The sequence below is a fragment of the Oculina patagonica genome, chromosome 12, assembly GCF_052425735.1.
Source record: "Oculina patagonica isolate OP01 chromosome 12, crgOcupat, whole genome shotgun sequence".
NCBI classification, from domain to species: Eukaryota; Metazoa; Cnidaria; class Anthozoa; order Scleractinia; family Oculinidae; genus Oculina; species Oculina patagonica.
Genome location: NC_135769.1, coordinates 1,643,351 through 1,668,323, shown reverse-complemented (window position 1 = coordinate 1,668,323; position 24,973 = coordinate 1,643,351). Strand labels below are relative to the sequence as shown.

At 40.4% G+C, this 24,973-nt stretch overlaps 2 protein-coding genes across 2 annotated transcripts; both read right to left on the bottom strand.

Annotated features, from left to right (window-relative positions):
* Positions 1–5,499: 5,499 nt before the first annotated feature.
* On the bottom strand, positions 5,500–13,832 carry LOC144632362 (uncharacterized). Its single transcript, XM_078490991.1, has 7 exons — positions 12,257–13,832; positions 10,994–11,998; positions 10,360–10,473; positions 9,483–9,860; positions 7,999–8,087; positions 7,058–7,168; positions 5,500–6,355 (listed from the first exon to the last, which is right to left on the bottom strand). Exons 1-7 carry the CDS (start codon positions 13,830–13,832, stop codon positions 6,269–6,271), a joined length of 3,360 nt encoding a protein of 1,119 aa, XP_078347117.1. The 3' UTR covers positions 5,500–6,268.
* Positions 13,833–23,062: 9,230 nt separating this feature from the next.
* LOC144632361 (uncharacterized) lies at positions 23,063–24,717 on the bottom strand. Its single transcript, XM_078490990.1, has 2 exons — positions 24,710–24,717; positions 23,063–24,652 (listed from the first exon to the last, which is right to left on the bottom strand). Exons 1-2 carry the CDS (start codon positions 24,715–24,717, stop codon positions 24,406–24,408), a joined length of 255 nt encoding a protein of 84 aa, XP_078347116.1. The 3' UTR covers positions 23,063–24,405.
* Positions 24,718–24,973: the final 256 nt, after the last annotated feature.

Sequence of the window (24,973 nt, the reverse complement as noted above, 5' to 3'; positions counted from 1 at the left end):
CCAGAGAAAACTGTTTGCCTGTATCCAATGTTATTTTATTATCTTGGGCATGTAATCTGAACACACAGCAAGGCAATGAAGATCAAGAATTGAAGATTTTCCATTATAGCCATACCTTTCCGATAATTTCGGGAGATAATATGTAAAAGAAATGCCATCTCCTGTTCATTAGTTTGCCACCAAACGTAAATACATTCCGTTGGTTTTACATTTAGTTTGTTTGATTGGTGAGAATTTAAAATGTTCTACAGTCCTAAATGGTAATAATAAGCGTGAATACCGAAAAATGAAAGTTAGCGTGCATGTTTCCGGGCACTCCACTGATAAGAGTTTATCAATCAATTCTTTTATACCCATACCGTAAAATTCCGGTTATAAGCCCCCCCCCCCCCCCGCTTATAAGCCCCCCGGTTATAGGCCCATCTACCTGGAAACCAAAACAATACATCCGATTATGAGCCCCACCCCCCCCCTCCCCGGATATAAGCCCCCTCTACCGGATGACGGTACTGAACAGGGATAAATGTTGCTTTATTATACGTTTTTAACTTAAAAACGCATTTCGATCAATACTCCTGAGGCTCGTTTCGAAACTTTTCTTTCATTCCGCTTATAAGCCCTCCCTGATATAAGCCCCTCCGCTTATAAGCCCACCCAAAAACCCTTACGAAGTTGTATAAGCCCAGGGTTTATAACCGGAATTCTACGGTACCACGTTTGCGTGACAGTACAGAGAGCGCTGTTGGTAGTCATCTCTTAAAAAGCCAAGAATACAAGGAGCGGGACGTCATTTCGCCCGGCGTGTCACGCAACGCTTTATTGAAAAAGAGAAAAACTGGCGAAAGAAAATTCTGTCTTCATTTCATTAGTTATTTCTATATTCTTATTTTTTAAATTTATTTTTATATTTTTTTTAAGTTACCCTCGACCCTCGACATGTTACCCTCGACTCTTGACATTTTACGCTCGACTCTCGACCCTCGACAACTAGCTACAGTCCTTTGCGTGTTCAAGGCAGCAAAAACGTGGTCTTTCTTAAAATGTGGAAAGCTAAATTGCTTGCTGATTTATAAGTATAAGCTCTTTTTTGGAAATTTGGCGTTTTAATGAACACAACACAAGTAAAGGAAGATCTATAGTGCATTTTCTTACATGTATTTCGATTTATAAACGGAGTCTTCGCTTTCTAATTCTTCGGTGTCTGAAACACTGACATAACAAAGCAGTAGAGGACTGTTGAAACAGTATGAATAATAAATGCGAGATGATGCTAGCAAGCACCCTCGAATTATCCACTTTCGCATTTCGCGCCGAAAACAGTATGAAAGATTGACCTTGGTAAAGTGTTAAGTGTGTGACCGCAAACACCTCGGTAACGTATTCCCGCGTGAGTTTACCTTGTATTTACCTTGGGAATGTATGTGTAAGACGTTCGTTACAAACATACCGGCATTTCTATTTTCAGCGTTTTCGTCACAAAAAACATGTATGAAATACAGTAGAACCCCTATTATGCGGCCATCCTCGGGGAAATGGCAACTGGCCGCTTAATAGGGGTTGGCCGCTTATTAGCATAAGACATTATAAAAAGGTTACGTTTCTTCAATACAATCGCAGAACTTATATCTGGTCTTGAATGTGACTAATTAATATTCATGAAAAAATTGGGACCAGAGAAGGAAGTCCGGATAATCGAGAAATCCGGATAATCGAGGTCCGGATAATTGAGGTTCGACTGTAGCATGAAAAGGAATAACGGAATCACGTGAAGACGACAATAAACCTGTGTTCGAAGGATTTTATCAGCCTTCACTCTCATTTTTGTTGAAAACAAAACCAAACATCGTAAATTACATTCTTACTGGCCGCTAAATAGGGGCAAAAGCAATAGAAAAACGTTCATCGGGACGGCAAAAAGGTGGCCGCAGCCGCTTAATAGGATTGGCCGCTTAAAAGGGGTTTTATTAACAGTATTTTACTGACAGTAGTTTCGGGACTTTAGTAACTGGCCGCTAAACAGGAGGTGGCCGCTTAATGGGTGGCCGCTTAATAGGGGTTCGACAGTACTCTATTTAACAATTAGACGGCAAGCTCGAGGTTTCTACCGGCTGATAGTTGGCGAGGGGCGAAGCCCCGAGCCAACTATCAAAAGCCGGTAGAAACCGAGAGCGAGCCGTCTAATTGTGTTAGCATAACCCACTGACCGATCTATTAAACACATAATATAGCTAGAGTTGATTTATGAATGTTTTGATTGATAAAATGCAGCGAAGATTAAGCGCGCACTCCGAGAGCCTTCTACGGATCAATAGTAGGCACCTGTGTAGCCAATCAGATTGCGCGATTACCAATAGTAGGTCAGTGTGGTTATGCTAATTTCTAATATTGTTCTTTGATCGTTAAAAGCGGGCAATGAATCGCAAAAGAAATCGAAAACAGCGCAAAACGGTCGGCGCAAGGTGACGTAGAGAGCAGAGGTGTAGTCTCCTAGTGAATGTTGTGTAACCCTCACTTCATGGTTGTTGTTAGTGGTCAATGGATGCTCACCAAACAGTTTCCGTCTTATTTCAAGTGCACCCTTCTTGGACTCGAGAGCAGAGTTGTAGTCTCCAACTGGATGTTGTGTAGCCCCCACAGAAAGATAACTGTCAGCAGTCTCTGAATGTTCTTCACCAAACAGTTTCCGTCTGATATGCTTCTTGGGCTCAAGAACGGAGATGTAGTCGCCTAGTGAATGTTGTGTAACCCCTGCCCCAAACAGCCTCAGTCTAATGTCGAGTACACGCTTCTCTGACTTAAAAGCTTCTGAGCAGTCCCCTCTCCTGTGTTGAATGGCGGCTTGATCTAAATAGATGTCAGGAAAAACCGAATAGCGAATAGTCGCGAATACTACGAATACTCCCGAATAGTCGCGAATAGTATGTGATAAGTCGTGAATAATGGCCATTAGCATAACCACACTGACCTACTATTGGTAATCGCGCAATCTGATTGGCTACACAGGTGCCTACTATTGATCCGTAGAAGGCTCTCGGAGCGCGCGCTTAGTCTTCGCTGAATTTTATCAATCAAAACATTCATAAATCAACTCTAGCTATATTTTGTGTTTAATAGATCGGTCAGTGGGTTATGCTAACACAATTAGACGGCTCGCTCTCGGTTTCTACCGGCTTTTGATAGTTGGCGAGGGGCGAAGCCCCTCGCCAACTATCAGCCGGTAGAAACCTCGAGCTTGCCGTCTAATTGTTAAATAGAAGCGAATAGTAGTTGGATAGTGACGAATGGTAACAAATAATGACAAATAGTTTCAAATACTAACGAAGAGTTGCGAATAGTGACGAATAGTCCTGAATAGCGACGAATACCATATTATATCAAAACAGTAAAAAATTTTAAATGTTTGAAACTGCAGCTATTTATCCTGGAAAATACATTTCCGTCTTGTTTTCGACTAGCACCCTTCATCTGATTATTGTTTTCTTCAATTTGTAAATCGGCCAAAACCTCTTTAGTACAGTCACCAAAGTTTCCGTTTGCCGAGACTCCTTGAACCAGATCTTTGTATATGTCTAGTAGTTTCTTAGTCTTTGACGACTGTGCCATAAAACACTGACAAAATCGCAAAATTTAATACACTTTTGCCTTAATTTTTTTTTGCAATCGCGAAAATTAATACTCGCGAAATTTAATTGAGTACGCGCGAAAATTAGTAAGAATAAGGTAATTTGGAATGCCCCTTCTTTATAATCCTCTGCACCCTTAGCGAATTGAAACTGTGAAGTTGCCTTTAAGACGAAACAAAACTACCTGGTAGAAAACTAGCCTTTGAGCCTGAGAACTTTCCAAAAAAAGAAACAAGACCTCAATACATCAAAAAGAATTATAAACGAACAATCACTTTATGAATTTATAGAACGAAAACAAGCTTAGCACCAAAACGAGGCTATACCTCGTGGTTTAACATAGACTACGAGCAGTCCCTATTTTTTCGCAGAGTCCGTCGAGCTTGAAGGAAATTTTTTTTCGAAGAGTTCGTCGAGCTTATAGCGAAAAAAATTACGCGCGGGGGGAGGAGGCGGGGCGAGGCGAGAAGCGAAAGTTTAAATCGCAAATTACACATATTAAAAAGAGAGTGACACGAGACAGCCCAAAGGGCCTTTGATTAATTTTTCCAATTTAACATCTTTCCATCTTGAAACTTTTAAGATACAAACTTCACCACGATCGAAAGAATCCCCCCCCCCCCCCCACCCCTCATTAACAAACCAGCAAAAAACAAATAAATACAGACTGTGAAAGATATTACTTTTAAAGTTGTCAAGAGTATCATCCAACAATAACTACAGCACTTTAATTTACCATTATACAATCACTTTTTTACCCTCGGTGGCATATGGTATTTGACTGAGCTATAAAGCTAAGCACTTTTTTACAAAACTATTAGAAAACGATGATATAGACTGTAAAATAAATTATTCGAAAGTTATCAAGAATATTAATCTAGCTATATTGCATATTAACCTATAGTTTTACAAACACTTTTTTACCCTCGGTGGCATATGGTATTTGACTGAGCTATAAAGCTAAGCACTTTTTACAAAACTATTAAAAAACGATGATAAAAACACTTAAGACTTTAAAATAAACTATTCGAAAGTTATCAATAGTATAAATCTATGTAGCGTATTAATCTATAATTCTACAAACACTGGATTTACCCTCAGTGGTATATGGTATTTAAGCTATAAAAACTGAGCACTTTTTACAAAACTATTAGAAAACTATGATGCAAACACTTCAAAAATTCTGATTTGATTTTTATAAATATTACAAAACAGTTTTCTGTTTAACTCGAGCTTTAACCTTATTGTAGAAGACTAAGAAAATTGCTTTCTTTGTAGAAAATTTATGGCACGAAGTAAGCCTATTCCATTTACTAACAATGCCCTAAAAGTTCCTTTGTCCTGTACTACTTTTAAAGCTATTTCACTGAAATAGAACCTGAGCTGAGATATTTGTGAAATTTTGCCTAATGACTTTTGAAAATGGAGGATGGCCATGCTCTTTTAGGAAAACACTTTCTTATTTATACCCAATAAATCCTTATAAAATCACCATGATTATAAACACGATTACTTGCTAAATTCACGTTTCCGACGATAATTTCTTATTCTACACTGAGAATACATTTTATTTCATATTTATTCTACAGAAAGAAGGTTACTACTCAATTCAAAACAACAGAAAATATTGATTGATCACCGTACTCGTTTTCGAGAAAATGACGATTTACCTCTCTGGCGAGATCCAGTCGTAAAGAAAAAGCCGCCATTTTTTAATGCGCGCGCGCTAATCACGCGTGAAATTATGTGCAGTAGGGATGCGCAATGCAATGCTAGGGAATGACTTTACACAAAGGAATTTGTTACAACTGCGAGCTTCACTTCACTATTCGCACTGCATAAATTATCAACATCGCATATAAGTACTACAAATCATAGTTAATATAGGGAAATGGTTAGGAAGCCCGGCAAACATCAAAGGAGCAAACAAAGAGGCCAAGATTTATGTTGGAAAGTCCACGACCCTGCACATCTTTTGTTTTGCGCTCATACACTATGCATGACTTACGAAATCGCAATGTTTTTATTGGTTAGTTACATGAACACACGTAACCACCTATTGTATTTTGTCAGGTTTTGTGCAGGGTCAACCCCCAAAATAGCGAACAAAAACATACAACAAAGAACTTTGTCGGGATTCCTAACCACTTCCCTCTATTAACTATGTACAAATCATGAATAAATTGACATTGTTCAAGTGCGACGGCGGAGGGAACATACTAAGTGCTATTAAGAGCCAGCTGGTTGTTTTGTTGAATATTTTTGGGAGTCAGTTATGGGTGTTTATATCATTTGAGGGTATTATGGATGGTACAATTTTTCACCTACCCACCCACCCTCCCATTATGTACTTAGTTTGCACTGCGACTCTTGTCGGGTCGCCGAATTTTATCCCCAATCTTAAATGCGATGCGATGATTGTTGCAGTGCAGAATAGTATACTTTTCTAAACGAGTATGAAGAATTAAGGATGCGTTGTGAGAATTGGGGAGGGCTTTGCAAGACGGTGTAAAAACAAGGGCCAATAAGCAACTTTTGGTGAAAATCAAGTCTTTCTCATCAAGTTTTTAGTTTGTGTAGTTTGTGTTTGGTATTTCCTTCAGGGTTTGTTGGTTCTCCAGCAATCCTCTCCATTTTTTATCTTGTCACACTCTGTTCATATCTATGCCATTCATCTCAGTTTCGCTGACATCGTAGTTCGTGTTAGAGTGATTAAGTCGTGCCATCGACATCTGCAGATCATAACCAATTGCAAAGAATAAATACAATTTCTGTTACCTTCTGAAGTCACAGATTTTGCATTGTTGCATTGCACGCTCAGAGACCTTTGGCGGAAACAGTCTATTGCTAGATGTCATGTGACCTCAAAGTATCCAATGACAGCGCGCTCTGTTGAGAACAATTGCGGCTATATAATAATTAGCATTTATTATATGAGCCCGAGTTTTCTGTGAGCGAATAGACAACGAGGCGCAGCCGAGTTGACTATCGCTCGTAGAAAACGAGGGCGAATAGTCTTATTGTAGTAGAAACTCTTAAATTATTGCAGTCCAAAACTTACGATTTTATGCACTTCTAAACCAGAAATCAAGAATTATTGTCTTTTAAAGAGCAACGCGTGCGCGATTATGTTCTATTTTAACAATACAGTGTTTCTGTCGAGGAACTATCGGCTGATAGTTGCCCCGCGGAAATTTGATGTTCTTAAAACAAATATTAGCCCGAGAAGCGAAGCTTCGAGGGCAAATATGCTAGTTTCAAGAACATCAAATAAAAATGCCCGGATCGATAGTGGCCGCCCGTGACTGTTGGCCTATTTCTGTTATAAGACCATACCCAAAGGTGTGGCGCATGCCTATAAAGTTTATACGGGCCGGGCATAGGGTATATACGTCGAATCAAGACTTCTAGCGCTGGAGTTTTTTACTGCTTACCTCGCAAGTGGTAGCTCGCATACTGCCTTGATTTTCGAGGATGTATTCCCAACTTCCGTCCATCTTTATCTTGTCGCGATTCCTCGCTCTGACAACACGTCGGTATTTAAACTATAGGTTTGTGAAAGTGATATGAAAACAACGCAATTCAATGGCAAAGGTAAAGTCTGTTCAAGTGCTAACTGGCGTTTAGCTGACTCTTCGTAACTTCTGTAGGATGAAGCGACTATGAATATTATTACTCCACCTGGATGGGATGCTAAACCATTGCAGGTGGCTACCCCCAGCATTCTGTCCTATTGCCCTTAGCAAAGAGCTCACCGTACACATTTTCACCCCTGGGGTGAGAGAGACACTGTAAGAGTAAAGCGTTTTGCCTAAGAACACAACACAATAATCCTTACCAGCCCTCTAAAACTAACCCGGAGCGCTTGATCTGCCCTAAACATTAGGCATGGGCGCACCGTGGTATACCGCTACACCCTCGCTAAAGGACATCTTCAGTAAGCGGACACCTCTCTTAAGTAGGCACATGTTCTGGTCCCAAGGGTGTGTACTTACAGCAGGTTCCAATGTACAATATTGTAAAATTCATTAACTATTCACGAGGGTGCAAACCAATCCCAGCACAGTATTCAGATCACATGTACACAACTGTAAACCCCAATACAAATCAAACAATATAATTAACTTTTGATACAGACTCCTGCTCAGCTAATTAGCATTCATTAACTTTTGATACAGATCTCGACTGATTCGCATAACAAAACTTTCCATTCAATTTATTGTTTTCATTTCACAAGTAGAATAAAATATTCGCGTCCGATCTGTATAGCCGTTTACAATGGCTCGCCTATCGGCTCGCCATTGTAAACGCCCATACAGATCTCCCGCTCATATTTTATCTACTACTTAAAATCACAATGGACGGAAATACTTACCGCTAAAATGACAAAAATCAGAATAAGAACGAGTACAACTGCCCCATTTACAATCGTCACAATGATCCACTTCTCGAGGCCATCAGGGTCTGTTCAATAAAGAGTACGTATCATCTAAGTACTCTCACAGCGCCAACTACTTATACCTAATCGTACCTGTTTGGTCGAGCCATGGTTCGTACCCATGGCGATACCCAAATTCAGCCAGGAATCTGGTAATGTTAATCGCTCTGTTGAAGCCATGCTTGCCACGTTCGTGGTGCAAATTGTTTTGACTTGCTTGTATTTGTGCCATTTTGGTCTTCAACACTTTATCAAGTAACTCTTCTGACATTTTTTAATTCGTTTGTTTGGAGTTTCATTATCTAAATTTTCAAAATCAAATGTTAGAAAAACTCCGACTCAATTGTTTCAGTCTGAATGTTTCAGTACTCGTCGGTAAACATCGTGCAATTGGCAAGCGCAGTCAAGTTTAGTTTTCGCGGGAAAGTTTTTCTCCTTTTACGACTGGTAAACACCGACTAACTTTAAATTACGAGGTTATGTTTTATTGGTAAAACCTTTTTTCAATTCATCGTACGGTAACACTATTTTATTTCAAAGTGACCCAGATATCGTGGCATATCAGGTCAGTGACTTGATATTGTAGGATATCAGGACAGTAGTAAAGATCGCGCTTCTGATTGGGCACTTGCGAATTTTGGTACGGTAAATCACCATATCAAACTGCATAAGAACAAGGATGTGACTCCCGCGATACCCTGTTAACCACTCACGATGTATTACACCAGCTTACCACTGAGTGATTGTTCTGCTTGAGGCACAGATGATGTGTTAAATCGTAAAATCACTTGCCCGGAGGTTCTGAGACACGAAGGGCACAGGAATGCTAAATGGAGAATTATACAAATCTAAGAAATTCTCTCTGAGAAACTCTGAGGAACTCTCTCTGAGAAGCTGAGCAATGTATTGCAAGAATATGCTCTCTTTGCTTCTTAATCTATTTGGTTCTTACAGTTCTTAGACCATATAGCTTCGTCTGTCCCATTGTGAGGCCTGAATGTGGATTACCAAAACGTTAATTTCTTTCCCAATCAAGAAATATTTCGAACGAGAGAAAATACTCCACGAGATATCTTATTGCTAACGGCAAAGAATAAAAAACAACAAATGAAAAAAGGGATTGAAACTGACGAGCGAAATTCAGTGTCTATATTCGTTCCATTTAATTCTTTTAATCGTCAAATGTTGTTCCATTGCAAATTTCCGGACAAATTACGACTGATATTTTTAAACTACAAGGTATAGTTTAATAATCTTTTATTAGGAAGCCTTCATTCACTATACAGTGGTTTTCAGAAAGGTCCTAACTAAGATTAAAAATACTTAATAAGACTATATAAAATAAAACGAAAACTACCTAAGAATTAAAAACTATTATATCTTAAAGCCATAGTATGAAATTATTAAAATTGAATTGTTACCTTTTTCTCGAGCACCCGTACGTGGTCTGTCGGTAGTAAACGACTCTGTAATTTCTTGTACGCTGATGTTCCCTTTTAACACGACTCCAAGCTCTCCTGTGCTATTTCCATCTATCAAAGCGTTTACTATGGCATTCGTTGTCGCATTCGAGTTTTGCTCTAGTAAAATGATAAAATCTACCACCACACTTCCATCTGATAGCCTTGTCACCTCAATTCCTCGGAACTCAGACAGTCGCGCACTCAAGAAAGGCTCAACTTTGTTAGTGAAGTTCTCAATAAAGGCGCGAGATTCGGATGAATCGAGGTCACTGTAAGACGGTTCGTAGTTCGCTTGCACACTCACTGTTGTTTCATACTTTTTTGGAGCAGGTTTAACTAAAAAGAGAAAAAAATCAGACTTAAGGTGGTGTTTTATTGTGATCAATGGTTATCGCATCGTTCGTTTTAAGGAGGCAGCATGCCCGAGTGGTTTAGGGCGCTGGTGTTGTAATCCGGAGATTCCGGGTTAAAACCCTCCCCCCTGGCCTAGCTGGATTTGTTCTCGGTCATTCGAGTTCAAATTTTCGGTCATTCGAGTTCAAATCCTTTGTATATAGCCAACTGGTCTGCCTCCTGCTAGTTGGGATTTTTAACAATGTTGTGTGCATTTAAAATATTTTCTTCTTCTGTTTCAGTGACATGCCTGTAAACTAGGTATCTTGAAGAGATATGAAGCTATATGCATCACCACTACAATCAACGTTTACATTTTTGGGGTTTAGATGTTTTTTTTTTGTGTGTCCCCGAAAACGAAAAAATACCGGTATACTGATTGGACAAACAAATTGACAATTCATAAACCCAAAAGAAGATGGGAGTATGCCACAATCCTTACCATTTTCACAGAATTCTCCTTGATATTCCACTGCACATTCACAAATGTAGGAGTTTCCTCGTTGTTTGCATGTTCCACCATGCCGGCATGGGTTTGGATGACATCGGTCAGTTTCTATGTATGCAAAAGTCAATTGAAAATTATTATATTTAGAAAGGAAGCCACATCAGCTCTAGCTTGTTTTCACGCGGGTCCTTCAAGTCGAATTGGAACTTGAAAATGCTGGTTTTTGTGGAGGAAGAAAAACTGGAGAACCAGGAGAAAAACCATAGGAGCAAGGACGATTACCAACAACAAACTCAACCCACGTATGGCACCGGGCCGGAATGTTGCAACATATAGCGCTTTCACCACTACGCCATCCCTGCTCCCGTAAAGATTATATCATATCTCCAGACCAGTAAATTCCAGAACAAAGGACACTCTGTGTGACACAGATCTTTCAGCTGGAATGTGCTGTAGACAATGTGAATTTACTTTAGCCTATGCAAAACCGTTTTCTCATTTTAATCTGTTCTTACAGGCCTGGAAATTACACCACACTGGCCGAAAATTGAATTGACAGCAAACGTAAGATGAGGGCTAATAAAACTGAGTCAGAGAACCGATTGTAATAAGGTGTTAAGTATCTTACCGGAACAATTGACTCCAGTATAACCTTTAGAACAAGATGATAATGACGGTACCATCGACGTTGATCCGATAGCCCAAGTTTCCCTGGGAGAAACTATCAGGGGCGTTGTAAATACCATAAAGGAAGACGATGTTGGTGATGCTGCTGCTGGAATCGTACTTGTTAAGGCTTCCGAAGTCGGGTAAAGAGTAGATAAAGACGACACTTTGGTTGTTCCCAGCGTTGTTGCTACGTCTCTTGTTGCAGCACCAGAAATCGCACTTTGAGAAGATGATGCTGATCTTACTGTGGTCTCTGGCACGACACTTGTAGTAGCAACAAATATCACACCCAGAGATGATGATGTTGCTGCTGTTGCTGTTATTTTCGTAGATGACCCATTACTTGTTGTTGCCTCTGTTGTTTCACTCACGGTATGTGATGTTGGTTGCATTTCTGCTGTTGTTGGTGAACCCGTTTTTGTAGCACCAGATATCACACTTGTAAGAGATGACTTTATTACTCCATCACTTGGTATATCCCTTACAGAAAACGAAGTTCTTGGTATTACTGTCGTGACTGGTGCATCTGTTGTTGTAGCCTCCCTTCCCTCACTACCAGAAGATGGCGTTGTTGATATTAGTGTCGTTTTTGGTGCAACATTTGTTCTAGCCTCAGATGTCCCACTTACAGAAGATGATGTTGTTACTGTCATTGACGCCGTTGGCTCATCACTTTTTGTAGCATCAGATGCGTCACTTACAAAAGATGTTATTGTTGGTGATACTACTGGTGTTGGTTGAACACTGGATGTAGCAATAGATAGCACACCAACAGAGGCTGTTGATGATGATGTTAATGTCATTGTAGATGCATCGCCTTCTGCAGCCTGAGTTGTCTCGACACTAACTATAGATGTTGTCGGTGATGTTTCAGCCGTTTGAGAATCTCTTTCTGTACCATCAGTTGCGACAAATATAGAGGATGATGATGGTCCATCACGTGTTGTTTCCTGCAGTTCCAACAATTACAGTCGATGCTGTTGGAGTCACTAACGTTGCTAGTATACCACTTATTGTATCATCCGTTGTCACACTTGCTAAAGATGTTATCGTTGGTGTTAATACTGTTTTTAGGGACAGCACTTGTTGTAGCATATGGTGTCACACTTGCAGAAGATGTCGCTACTGTCATTGTTGGTTTTGTAGATTAGATGTCACATTTAACTGAGAAGAGCTAGAGTTGGGTTATGAGAAGATAATAACAGAAGATGTCGTTACTGTCATTGTGGTCCTTCACTTGTTGTAGCATTAGATGTCACATTTAAACTTGCATAAGATGTGGTTCCTGCCGTTGCTGTTGCGTCACTTGTTGTAGCATCAGCTGTCGCGGTTACAGAAGATGATTTGGTTGCTGATACGCTTATAGTGGGCGTGTCGCGTATTGTTATATTGTTAGCAGTCACACTTGCAGAAGGCGCCGTTACTGTCTTCGTTGATGCATCGCTTGATGTAGCACTAAGTGTCATGCTTACAGGAGATGTCGTTGCTGTCATTGGTGTTGCTTCACTTGTCGTCGCATTTGGTGTCACACTTGCAGACGATGTTACTTTTGTTAGTGGTGCATCACTTGTCATGGCATTATGAGTCTTATTCACAGAAGATGACGAAACTGTTGTCGGTGATGCTTCACTTGTTCTAGCATTAGGTATCACACTTTCAGACGGTGTTGTTACTGTTGTTGCTGGTGTATCACTTGTTACAGTAACAGTAGATGATGTTGCTGGTGTTACTAGTGGCGTCAGTGAATCACCTGTTGTAATGACAATTACCGCAGAAAGTGGTGTGCTTGGCGTTACTGCCGTTATTGGTGTCACGTCAACAAGCGATGTTGTTGATGATACTGTCATTGTTGGTATATCACTTGTTGTACCATTGCATGTCACAGTTGCATAACATGAAGTTGTTGTTGCTACATTCCTTGGTGCTGCATCACTTTGTGAACCCTTTAGTGTTTCACTTACAGAGGATGATGTCGTTTGTGTTACTGTCATGGTTGATGAATTACTTGCTGTAGCGTCACACTTTACAGTAACATAGCACGATTTTGCTGGTGTTACTAACGTTGCAAGTACATGTATTGTTAAAGCATCAGTTGTCGGACTTCCCAACGATGTTGGTGTTAATGCCACTGTTGGCGCATGACGTGTGGTAGCGTAAATTGAAACACTTGCAGTAGATATCGTTGCTGTTATTTCTTGTGGTTTACTTGTTGCCGTATTAGGCAACACACTTGCAGAGGGTGTCGTTACTGCCGCAGTGGTTGCCTCACCTGTTGTACCATTTCGTGTCAGACTTGGATAAGGTATCGCTAATGTCACTGTTGGTGCCTCACGTGTTAAAGCACTAGGTGTCACATTTACACTTGGAGAAGGTATCGCTAATGTCACTATTGGTCTTTCACTTGTAGCATTAGGTGTACCATTTACACTTGGAAAAGGCATCGCTACTGTCAATGTTGGTGCCTCACTTGTAGTAGCATTAGGTGTCCCATACACACTTGGAAAAGGCATCGCTACTGTCATTGTTCCTGCTTTACTTTTCGTAGCATTAGGTGTCATGTTTACACTTGGAGAAAGCATCCCGACTATCATTGTTGGTGCTTCACTTGTTGTTGCATAAGGTGTCCCATACAAGCTTGGAAAAGGCATCGCTACTGTCATTGTTGCTGCTTTACTTGTCGTAGCATTAGGTGTCACATTTACACTTGGAGAAGGGATCGCTACTGTCATTGTTGGTACTTTACTTGTCGTAGCATCAGGTGTCCCATTCACACTTGGAGAAGGCATCGCTACTGTCATTGTTGCAAAACCCGTGCTTCACTTGTAGTAGCATTAGGTGTCTTATTCACACTTGGAGAAGACATTGCTACTGTCATTGTTGATGCTTTACTTCTCGTAGCATCAGGTGTCACATTCACACTTGGAGAAGGCATCGCTACTGTCATTGTTGGTGTTTCACTTGTAGTAGCATAAGGTGTCTTATTCACACTTGGAGAAGACATTGCTACTGTCATTGTTGCTGCTTTACTTCTCGTAGCATCAGGTGTCTTATTCACACTTGGAGAAGGCATTGCTACTGTCATTGTTGGTGCTTTACTTGTCGTGGCATTAGGTGTCTTATTCACACTTGGAGAAGGCATCGCTACTGTCATTGTTGGTGCTTCACTTGTCGTAGCATTAGGTGTCCCATTCACACTTGGAGAAGGCATTGCTACTGTCATTGTTGGTGCTTCACTTGTAGTAGCATTAGGTGTCTTATTCACACTTGGAGAAGGCATCGCTACTGTCATTGTTGATGCTTCACTTGTAGTAGCATTAGGTGTCTTATTCACACTTAGAGAAGGCATCGCTACTGTCATTGTTGCTGCTTTACTTGTCGTAGCATTAGGTGTCACATTTACACTTGGAGAAGGCATCGCTACTGTCATTGTTGCTGCTTTACTTCTCGTAGCATCAGGTGTCTTATTCACACTTGGAGAAGGCATTGCTACTGTCATTGTTGGTGCTTCACTTGTAGTAGCATTAGGTGTCTTATTCACACTTGGAGAAGGCATCGCTACTGTCATTGTTGGTGCTTCACTTGTCGTAGCATTAGGTGTCCCATTCACACTTGGAGAAGGCATCGCTACTGTCATTGTTGCTGCTTTACTTGTCGTAGCATTAGGTGTCTTATTCACACTTGGAGAAGGCATTGCTACTGTCGTTTTTGGTGCTTCACTTGTAGTAGCATTAGGTGTCTTATTCACACTTGGAGAAGGCATTGCTACTGTCATTGTTGGTGCTTCACTTGTCGTAGCATTAGGTGTTGCATTTACACTTGGAGAAGGCATCGCTACTGTCATTGTTGGTGCTTCACTTGTAGTAGCATTAGGTGTCTTATTCACACTTGGAGAAGGCATTGCTACTGTCATTGTTGGTGCTTCACTTGTCGTAGCATTAGGTGTTGCATTTACACTTGGAGAAGTTATCGCTACTGTCATTGTTGGTGCTTCACTTGTCGTAGCATTAGGTGTCCCATTCACACTTGGAGAAGGCATCGCTACTGTCATTGTTGCTGCTTTACTTGTCGTAGCATTAGGTGTCTTATTCACACTTGGAAAAGGCATCGCTACTGTCATTGTTGGTGCTTCACTTGTCGTAGCATTAGGTGTCTTATTCACACTTGGAGAAGGCATTGCTACTGTCATTGTTGGTGCTTCACTTGTAGTAGCATCAGGTGTCTTATTCACACTTGGAGAAGGCATCGCTACTGTCATTGTTGGTGCTTCACTTGTAGTAGCATTAGGTGTCGCATTTACACTTGGAAAAGGCATTGCTACTGTCATTGTTGGTGCTTCACTTGTAGTAGCATTAGGTGTCTTATTCACACTTGGAGAAGGCATCGCTACTGTCATTGTTGATGCTTCACTTGTAGTAGCATTAGGTGTCTTATTCACACTTGGAGAAGGCATCGCTACTGTCATTGTTGCTGCTTTACTTGTCGTAGCATTAGGTGTCACATTTACACTTGGAGAAGGCATCGCTACTGTCATTGTTGCTGCTTTACTTCTCGTAGCATCAGGTGTCTTATTCACACTTGGAGAAGGCATTGCTACTGTCATTGTTGGTGCTTCACTTGTAGTAGCATTAGGTGTCTTATTCACACTTGGAGAAGGCATCGCTACTGTCATTGTTGGTGCTTCACTTGTCGTAGCATTAGGTGTCCCATTCACACTTGGAGAAGGCATCGCTACTGTCATTGTTGCTGCTTTACTTGTCGTAGCATTAGGTGTCTTATTCACACTTGGAGATGGCATTGCTACTGTCATTTTTGGTGCTTCACTTGTAGTAGCATTAGGTGTCTTATTCACACTTGGAGAAGGCATTGCTACTGTCATTGTTGGTGCTTCACTTGTCGTAGCATTAGGTGTTGCATTTACACTTGGAGAAGGCATCGCTACTGTCATAGTTGGTGCTTCACTTGTAGTAGCATTAGGTGTCTTATTCACACCTGGAGAAGGCATTGCTACTGTCATTGTTGGTGCTTCACTTGTCGTAGCATTAGGTGTTGCATTTACACTTGGAGAAGGCATCGCTACTGTCATTGTTGGTGCTTCACTTGTAGTAGCATTAGGTGTCTTATTCACACTTGGAGAAGGCATTGCTACTCTCATTGTTGGTGCTTCACTTGTCGTAGCATTAGGTGTTGCATTTACACTTGGAGAAGTTATCGCTACTGTCATTGTTGGTGCTTCACTTGTCGTAGCATTAGGTGTCCCATTCACACTTGGAGAAGGCATCGCTACTGTCATTGTTGGTGCTTCACTTGTCGTAGCATTAGGTGTCTTATTCACACTTGGAGAAGGCATTGCTACTGTCATTGTTGGTGCTTCACTTGTAGTAGCATCAGGTGTCTTATTCACACTTGGAGAAGGCATCGCTACTGTCATTGTTGGTGCTTCACTTGTAGTAGCATTAGGTGTCGCATTTACACTTGGAAAAGGCATTGCTACTGTCATTGTTGGTGCTTCACTTGTCGTAGCATAAGGTGTCGCATTTACACTTGGAAAAGGCATTGCTACTGTCATTGTTGGTGCTTCACTTGTAGTAGCATTAGGTGTCGCATTTACACTTGGAGAAGGCATCGCTACTGTCAATGTTGGTGCTTCACTTGTCGTAGCATTAGGTGTCGCATTTACACTTGGAGAAGGCATCGCTACTGTCATTGTTGGTGCTTCACTTGTAGTAGCATCAGGTGTCACATTCACACTTGGAGAAGACATTGCTACTGTCATTGTTGGTGCTTTACTTGTTGTTGCATTAGGTGTTACACTTTTGATTAAGGTAATTAGGATGAACGTGATATAAAATCGCATTGCAGGCGAATGTCTGGTTTCCAGCGAAATAGAGTCCATTTCCTTTCTTGCCATTGAAGTCAGTTTGTCATTGCCTGGTGGAGATATTATAAAGAAATATCCTTGTATGATTGATTAAAACAGTAGTTTCACATTTTTATGGTCCCCAATTTTGTAGGTCTTATTTCTCTTTCTCCTCTCCACACTGATTTTATGTTTTCAATTGCCACTTATAACTCAAAACTGCATTCATAATGGCGTAATTTCTTTGGCTTTTTTTGAGATCAAAGTTAAGTACTATTGAAATTTTGTGTTGAAATATTTTGCCGTGTTTTTCTTGACTTAAGGACACCACTCTAGTGGAAAAGAAATGTAGTTTAACGACTTATTCGGGGATTAAAAGCAAAAACTTTAAAAAAGAATACTGTTTTGATCGCTTTGCTCTCTCAGGGCATATGGCACCTTAATTTAAGATATTTCAACATATCATGGAAATATCACATAACGGACAAGTTTTTATATATTGACCAAAGCTAATGCTGGGTCACGCACGGCAGTGAAATGTTGACTTTTGTGTTTGTTTGTTTGTGTTTTGGTACTTGACTTTCTCTCAGTTTATTGAGTAACAATCTTTATTCCTAAAAAAATCAGAAAATCAAAAAAGCTATAAAAGACTCTTTTTTCATCGAAATTAACATACCAAAAAGTTGCTGTCTTCAGGTACATTCATAACTCAACAAGACACTAAAGCAGAAACAGTTATTTTACAAAAGCGGTAGCTGGGCATTAGTATCAACTACGCAACAAACAGAACACCGTTGGAACATGAAGTGTTGAGTGACCGCTGTCTGGCGGTAGTGAGGCGTCAGAGTTGTAAGCTGTATCATGTTAGCTGTAGGAATAGATCGTATTTTAAAAAGCATGTTGGTTTTTATGCCTGTTGTCTTGGTGCCTCTCCGGACTCAACAAACACGGGATCTGCTCCTGAAAATTAATCAGCCTGAATGGATCTCGAGTTTTAACAGAAAACCCATAGGAGGTATGAAAATAGTCAATTGCAAGTCATTTTAAAGTAAAGATGAAAAAGACGCCGAAGATATGGAAAAACATCGGAATCAATAGTCGTTCGACTGCCCACCCCCCTCCCCAAACCTAACATTTTGCCCAAGAGAGTCAGTGTTAAAGTTAGGTTAGGGGGGGGGGGGCGTTCCGCGCTGATCAAAACATCTTGCTTAAAAGCCCCACACACACGCATTCGCATTCCACACGCATCCCCGTTTTATAGAATATGTAGCGTTTTTGAATCGTTTTCGCTCATCCACAAGTATTCGTTTCTGTTTGAAAACAGACATTTTTGATACAGATTTGCCTTGAATCGATCTGTCTAAAATTCTCCCTCTCTTCCTTTAAAATCAATGTTTGATCGACAAAGATGTATCACCAAGCAATTTCACATACTGCAGGTCTAATTTAGGACATTCGAAGTCTTGCTTGTGGGCTTCTGTTGAGTCATTTAACCCGTGGATTTTTCGAGACCGGTAGTAAAAGAGATGTACTGATGAAGTCGTATTCTGAAATAACAAGCTTGAAGATTTAACATGTCTGAAAAGTCCTTAATTAATGACAAGGTGTCAGTGAAACATTCTGATCGGCGCAAGATCAGATACTGTGTCGTCATCGTTTCGAAAAGTTCCGTTTCCACCGTCCACTCTGGAGATCGTTTTCGAAAAGTTGCGTTTTCGTTCACCGTTTTTAACGGATACGTGTGGACGAAAGGTCAATCCAGAAAGAAAAAGTTGCGTTTTCAAACGAAAACAGATACGTGTGGTTAAATGCAAGGAAGATGCAAGCAGGTGTTTTTTTTATCAACATAGTTTCTTGGAAATTTGTAAAAGAAACGCAAAGGTTTATACTTACGAAAACAACTTTGTAGTTGCAGGCAATGGTATTATTTTCGTTAACCTTTCCCGCGCTTGGTCAGAGCTAGAAAGAGTAAATTTCGTGATGCTCTCGATAAATGCACTGCCGCATAAAAATTTTCACAGGGTGCTGCTCCGGCACTTCAGAAACTTCACTTTACTTGTGATTACGATAATTATAAAACAGGAACGAGAACCCATAAGGGAAACTGAAATAACTTTTGAACACGTCAAATACAGTTGTAACTGTCAAGTCAAAGTCCTTTCAAACTGAAAAGCGATTGTTTCACAACTCAAATATACTGTTAAATTTTAGTCAGTTTTCAACTCGTCATTGGCAAGGGAGATCTAGTGCCTAACTATATGTCAATCAACGGTTTAGTGGGCTGGAGGATCCCCACAAATGTTTACCTTTACGTCTCAATCCGTAATATCTTGAGGAAGTTCCCTAAAACAACACTTTCCTGCCTAATATCTTGAAGGAGCTCTTCACAAAAACCACCAAACAACTAATGAACAACTCAGTATCTTGTTCGATGATTCAGTTGTGGGGCATCCAGCAAGCCCAACTTATTTTACGGATAATTACCAAGCGGTAGTCACAATATGTACATTACTCCATTCTTTTTAACGTCTGGTCTGTCGGTATTTAACAATATAAGAACTATTGCCAAACCTCTCCTACTGAGTAGCCGCTAAATTTATCCAGCAATTAATTTTTGTTTAAGTCACCTATTCTAATCAACTCTGTCCGTACTGCAAAATTAACTGTGTACTCGAATAGTGAATCTCACCTAACTTTCACCAACCAATTTTGGCATGAGAAAAAATTGTATTCAAAAATGAAAACTAGCTGTCTAGGACTTAGCAAAACTGCAAAATACTGACTTGCAGTATAGTGCGCAGACCCCCGTTCTTCATAAGGCACCGCTTTTAGCATCGATTAAACACCGCAGCTTGCAGTGAAATGCAAACCCTTTTGACCACCTGCGTCAAATTAGAAAAAAAATTCACAGAACCTTTATGATATAAAGCATAAATTCATGCCGCTGCAAGAATAAAATTAAGCCAAAATAAGATCACTCTCGCTATTTGAAACATAACCAGTATACTGTGAAATACTGTAACCGAGTCTATATATGCCCCCAAGTCCCAAACAAGCTGTCGATGAGTAATGCCTCACTTTCCGAAGTTTGTGTTTCTCCTTTCATTTTTGCATCACATTAGACACTAATGACGAACTTTGTCAAACTGTCCGGTCTGCATATCTAGCTATTCTTCACAGCAGCTAACTAACTTTGTTGGTTGAAAACGAAAATAAATACACCAACAAGTAAGAACAACTTACCGAACTCGAGGACTGGGAGATGGTTAACCAAACTCTGATCGTAGACAAAACTATTGTCGCTTCGAAAGTCCTCTGCCCACATAATTTATGCCTGAAATACCCCATTTGTTTGTCTGGGCCGCTTGTGGGCACTCTATCGTGCCTCTCTCTTCTCCCCATTTTCCTATACACCCATTTGTTCTGGCCGCTTTTTTGGCACTCTTCGTCGACGCTTCGTCTTCTCCCACATAATTTATGCCTGAAATAAGACACCCATTTGTTTGTCTTTGGGCCAAGCTTTAATTGAATGTGGAAAGCACTTTATAGGCTGGCATGTGTTCAAAATATGAAGATGAATGAAGACCGAATCTCATTATTAGAGCTAAATTTAAAAGAATGTATTTGCGGTAATTAACGTTTTCGCCAAAACATAAAATTTTAAAAACTCGCGAATTGAAAGAAAATATTTGAGCTCTTGTTACAAATTGGTCAAAAACACATTTGAGGGAATGAAAATATGATTGATCGATTTTCGTTGTCCTTGTTTTCCTTTTTTGTTTTTCAAGGAATTATCTTGAAACGCAAATTTTGACTTTTCCTAAACTTGACAAAAAAACCCTCGACAGCGGAAACAGGCAAGGAGTTTTCTGTTAAATTCTTTTCCAAAACAAATCCTTAAACAATTTTGTTTCCATTGAATCAGCATCAAATTTACAAAATATATCCCAGTCCCCGTACTTTCTCACCCAGCACGTTTTGGGAAAAAGTAATTAAAATGTCATTAATTGTCAGTTCTGTAAGTGACAGTTTGTAACACCGTAGTCCCTTTCTCTTCAGAGAGCAAGAGTGCTGAATATCGACCATACGTGGAGGCTACCTGAAAAGGGGGGGGGGGGGGGTGTCCATGGCTTTAATTTCAAAGGTAACATCTGAGAGCTGGAATAGTGGGGATGGGGGTGGGGGAGGCGAGCCGGAAAGGAGTCAACAAAGTTTAGTACGGAAAGGTTGCTCCGAGGCCCAACCATCACCATTTATCTGCCATTTCTCACAGAAAAGGTGACTGACCGTTTTACGAACCTCCCATAGAAAATGGAAGCTATGTGATACATCTCTTTCATACATCACTTGGATCGACTCATATCATTTTCACCCCAGCACCATTTTCGGGCGAAGCCTCCCACCGGTATAGACCATTTATACCACGGGCCACAACATCGTTGTAGCCAAATGCTGGCTTCAAATGCAGTAGTACTAAACCTTGTGACCGTTCATTCGTAACGAATAAACGGAACAGACATGTGACTTACATCATGTTGCTCGCTGTGGCAATGCTTTCCACAAATCAGCGCACAATAAACTTCCACGAGGTGGTTGCTGGAAGTTATGAATCCTTTATTAAATAGTTACAAATTCCATTTCATTCGAGTCGATTGTTTACAGTATTAAAGTAGATTGAGAAGATACAGGCTACTTTCAGAGACTAGTACGTTGATAAAGGTCGAGAGTGAACTCTATCGTCTGTCATCTGAAGACAAGGCGCTTGCTTTCGCGTTGAAAATTCGTCATTCCGAATTGTCTTAATCTTCCCAGGGCGCTAAAGGAAGCCCTTTTTTAGCGCCCTGATCTTCCCTAGCTTGAGCATCCTTGTTCTTTTAAGTTTATAATTTCGTCTTTTGCGTTTATTGACTTTAGTTAACCATTATTTTGAGCTTTCGTTTTAATCCAAGATAATTTTGCTCAAGACGTAAACATCGGCTTGCTACATCGTACCAGCGATCCTATATAAGGCCTAAGAGCTCACTCGCGATTTCAAAGGACTTTGTATGAAGAAACAGGGTTCATAAACGGTGCAGTAACAGTAAAAGTTTACAAAACGAGTGGATAAAGGAGGTACTATTAAATTATCAACGTTCAGTCTGGACAGATTGGTTCAGTTTTCAAAATACAATCTTTTAAATAAAGTTGTTCACAAATGGCCTGCGAGCAAGGTCTCTTAGGGGCAGCGGCTGTAGGAAAAGAACATCCCTAATAGGTTTCGCCATCCCTAATAGAGCTTTCTCGCAGGCTAGTTCACAATCGATACATTTGTTAAATAGAAAAAGGTTTGCTTTCAGAACCTGTTTGAGTGGAATTCAAAGCAGTAAAAAATGTACAAATCAAGGCGGTTGAATAGGACAGTGTAAGTTTACAAACCGTTAAACGACAGAGAATCCTTCCAGTTCCAAGATTGATATATAGATTCCCCTAAGTGGTCGCCATACACTTCTTTTCATGTCAGTTGTGAGAAGTTAGTGTTTCAAGAATTCTCCTAGCCGATAATTTTCTTTATTCTCACAACCCGAATGCTGGACAATATATTGCAAACTTAAGGAGAAAACAGGTGTTGATCACTCTTGGAATTGAAAGAGTTTTGAGCAAGCTCCCTGTCGTGCTGTGAACGAGACAAGCCTCACATTTTGGTCCACAAAAGACAATATGGGCTTTTTATCGACAAGCTTTGATTTGACGGGGTTATTGTTCCAATTGTCTTATCAAAATGTTAAACTTAAAGCCCGACACAGCACGACACGCTCTCGGACTGTTAGGTGTCTTAGACTACCGCATAAACAGAGCAGGTTTTAGGGTTATGCACCTATCAATGTTAAGCCCGAGGGGGGGGGGGGGGTCAGGCAAGGGGTGGGGATTTTGACATTTTCTACAAAAAAAAGTCAAATTCCCCACCCCCGGGACAAAATAATTGGTCAAAATCCCCACCCGGGAGCAATGAAAGGTGGTCAGATGTCCTTCAAACCTTGTTGCAGGGGATCATATACGACCAAAATCCCTAACCTGGGGCCATCAGGTACGATCAAAATCCCTACCCTGGGGACCGACCTCACGATCAAATCCCCGTGGTTAGCCCGACCCCCCCCCCCCCCCTGGGGCTTAACATTGATAGGTGCATTAATGTTTGAAGGATTATCCGTTTGATAGGAAAAAGTACCAAACCAGAATGTAAGGTTGTATAAATAGTAGAAAAACAAGTTAAAACATTCAGAGAATGAAGTACATACAGTCAGTAACCCGATATTCTGAATCAGAAAAATTTCACAAAAGTACGATACACTGCTACGTTTTGACTGGTATGAGTGAGGGTTTAAGTGCAAGAAACAAAGGTTCAGTAGATTCGTTTTCAATAAATAAGAGGATGATTTAAGGGAGCACTGCCAAAGTAAAGCGCATGTGTGAATGTCCAAGATTGAATAATAAACTATATTAATAAACTACTGTGATTCGCCACAAGCCCCGACTGTTCACTAAAACGACGACGAATTGTGTACGTTTTATAACATTACACGGCGGAATATTTGGGATCGCTAGAGCACATAGCAGACCTTGCCATTTCTGCTATTGGCAATCCATTTCTTTCTAACGGTTTCATTTAATTTGTCGAGTACATGTACTGTTGTCGGATTTTCTGTGATGTAGGATTTTTTTTTTGCGGTTTTTCCTGGAAATCATGCTTAAATAGTTGGCAGTGCTTCTTTAAATTTATCTGTTGCATTAATTAATTATTATAACCTTTGTCATGGTTAACAAGCCACCGACACTGAGGATGCTGCGACCCTTTCAGTCAAAGAGTAGACAACCACTACCTTGTTATTTTTTCAAAATATCAAAATGAAATTGCAGCGTATGCAATCACCGGCTGATGAACAAGGAAAGATTGTATCAAATTCTCTCAACTAGGTCAATAAGAAATGTATACAGACCAGTTATGAGAATTTGCATGTTGACTTAGAGCAGTTTTCAATTAAGTGTCGTAGAACCAAAACCAGTGATCACTCTAGCCAATCACAAAGAACACAGACAATCCAGTAAACCAATCAAGACTCGAGGCAAATACATGAAGCCGGCACGAAGCGCGGGAAGACGTGCGCAAGCGTCACGATTAGTTTTGGTTTTTCTTCTGATTGGCTGAGAAAGTGGCGCGAGAGTTTTAAACCAATCACTGAGCGTAGCAATGCAAAACCAATACAAACGCGAATTACTTTCGACACTCAAGTGAAAACCACTGTAAAGGCTCAAAGCCAAACGCACATTGTGCCTCGTGACGGCGACTTGCAACCGACATCAACTACAGAGCTGAATTATTTTTCATTGTTATATTGTTTAGCTACTACCTTTCTCAGAAGTGTGGTAGCTTCGTTAGAGTCTTATCGATCATCACTGCCATCTTCGTCACATTACAGGATACGTTCACAGTTATAGTCTTTTTCACAATTAATGGTATGGTGTTAGAAGCTACAGATCTATTTACGTTCGTGGTAACAAATTATTGAAGGCACTGCTGGGCAGTCGTCATCTTTGGTGAAGCATTGTAATATAGTCGATGTCTCAGTTGCTTTTAAAATCGTTGCAACTTGTTTGCAATCATCATATTCGTAATCGTCATCATCATCATCATCGTCGTCACCATTGACGTAATCGTCGTCATCATCGTCGTCGTCCATCTTCACGTCATCATCATCATCGTCATCATTATCATCATCATCACCACTGTCATCCCCATTGATGTCATCGTCATCATCACAACCACAAATGACATCATATCACGTGGCCATTATGCCATTGTTTTTAAGGTATTTTTTCGATAAACAGATTTCATTACAATTGAAATTTTTCATCAAGGACCGAGTAAACAGATCCAAAAATTTAAATTCGATTGTCGTGGATTTCCAGCAATCAATAAATAATTTGCATCCAATCGAGTGACTGGAGGCTTAAATATTACGTGCAGTTGGACTATCACTTAGTTTTCATTCCAGTGAAGTCGACTGCGTATATAATTGTGCCACACGCCTCGAAGACTGCAAATAA

Coding starts and splice junctions, on each gene's coding strand:
- LOC144632362 (XM_078490991.1), bottom strand. CDS start 13,832: ATGACAGTAGCGATGCCTTCTCCAAGTGTGAATGGGACACCTGATGCT. Junction 9,861..10,359: donor AGGAGAATTCTGTGAAAATG/GTAAGGATTGTG, acceptor TTCTCTTTTTAG/TTAAACCTGCTCCAAAAAAG. Junction 6,356..7,057: donor TGCGAGCTACCACTTGCGAG/GTAAGCAGTAAA, acceptor TATGATCTGCAG/ATGTCGATGGCACGACTTAA.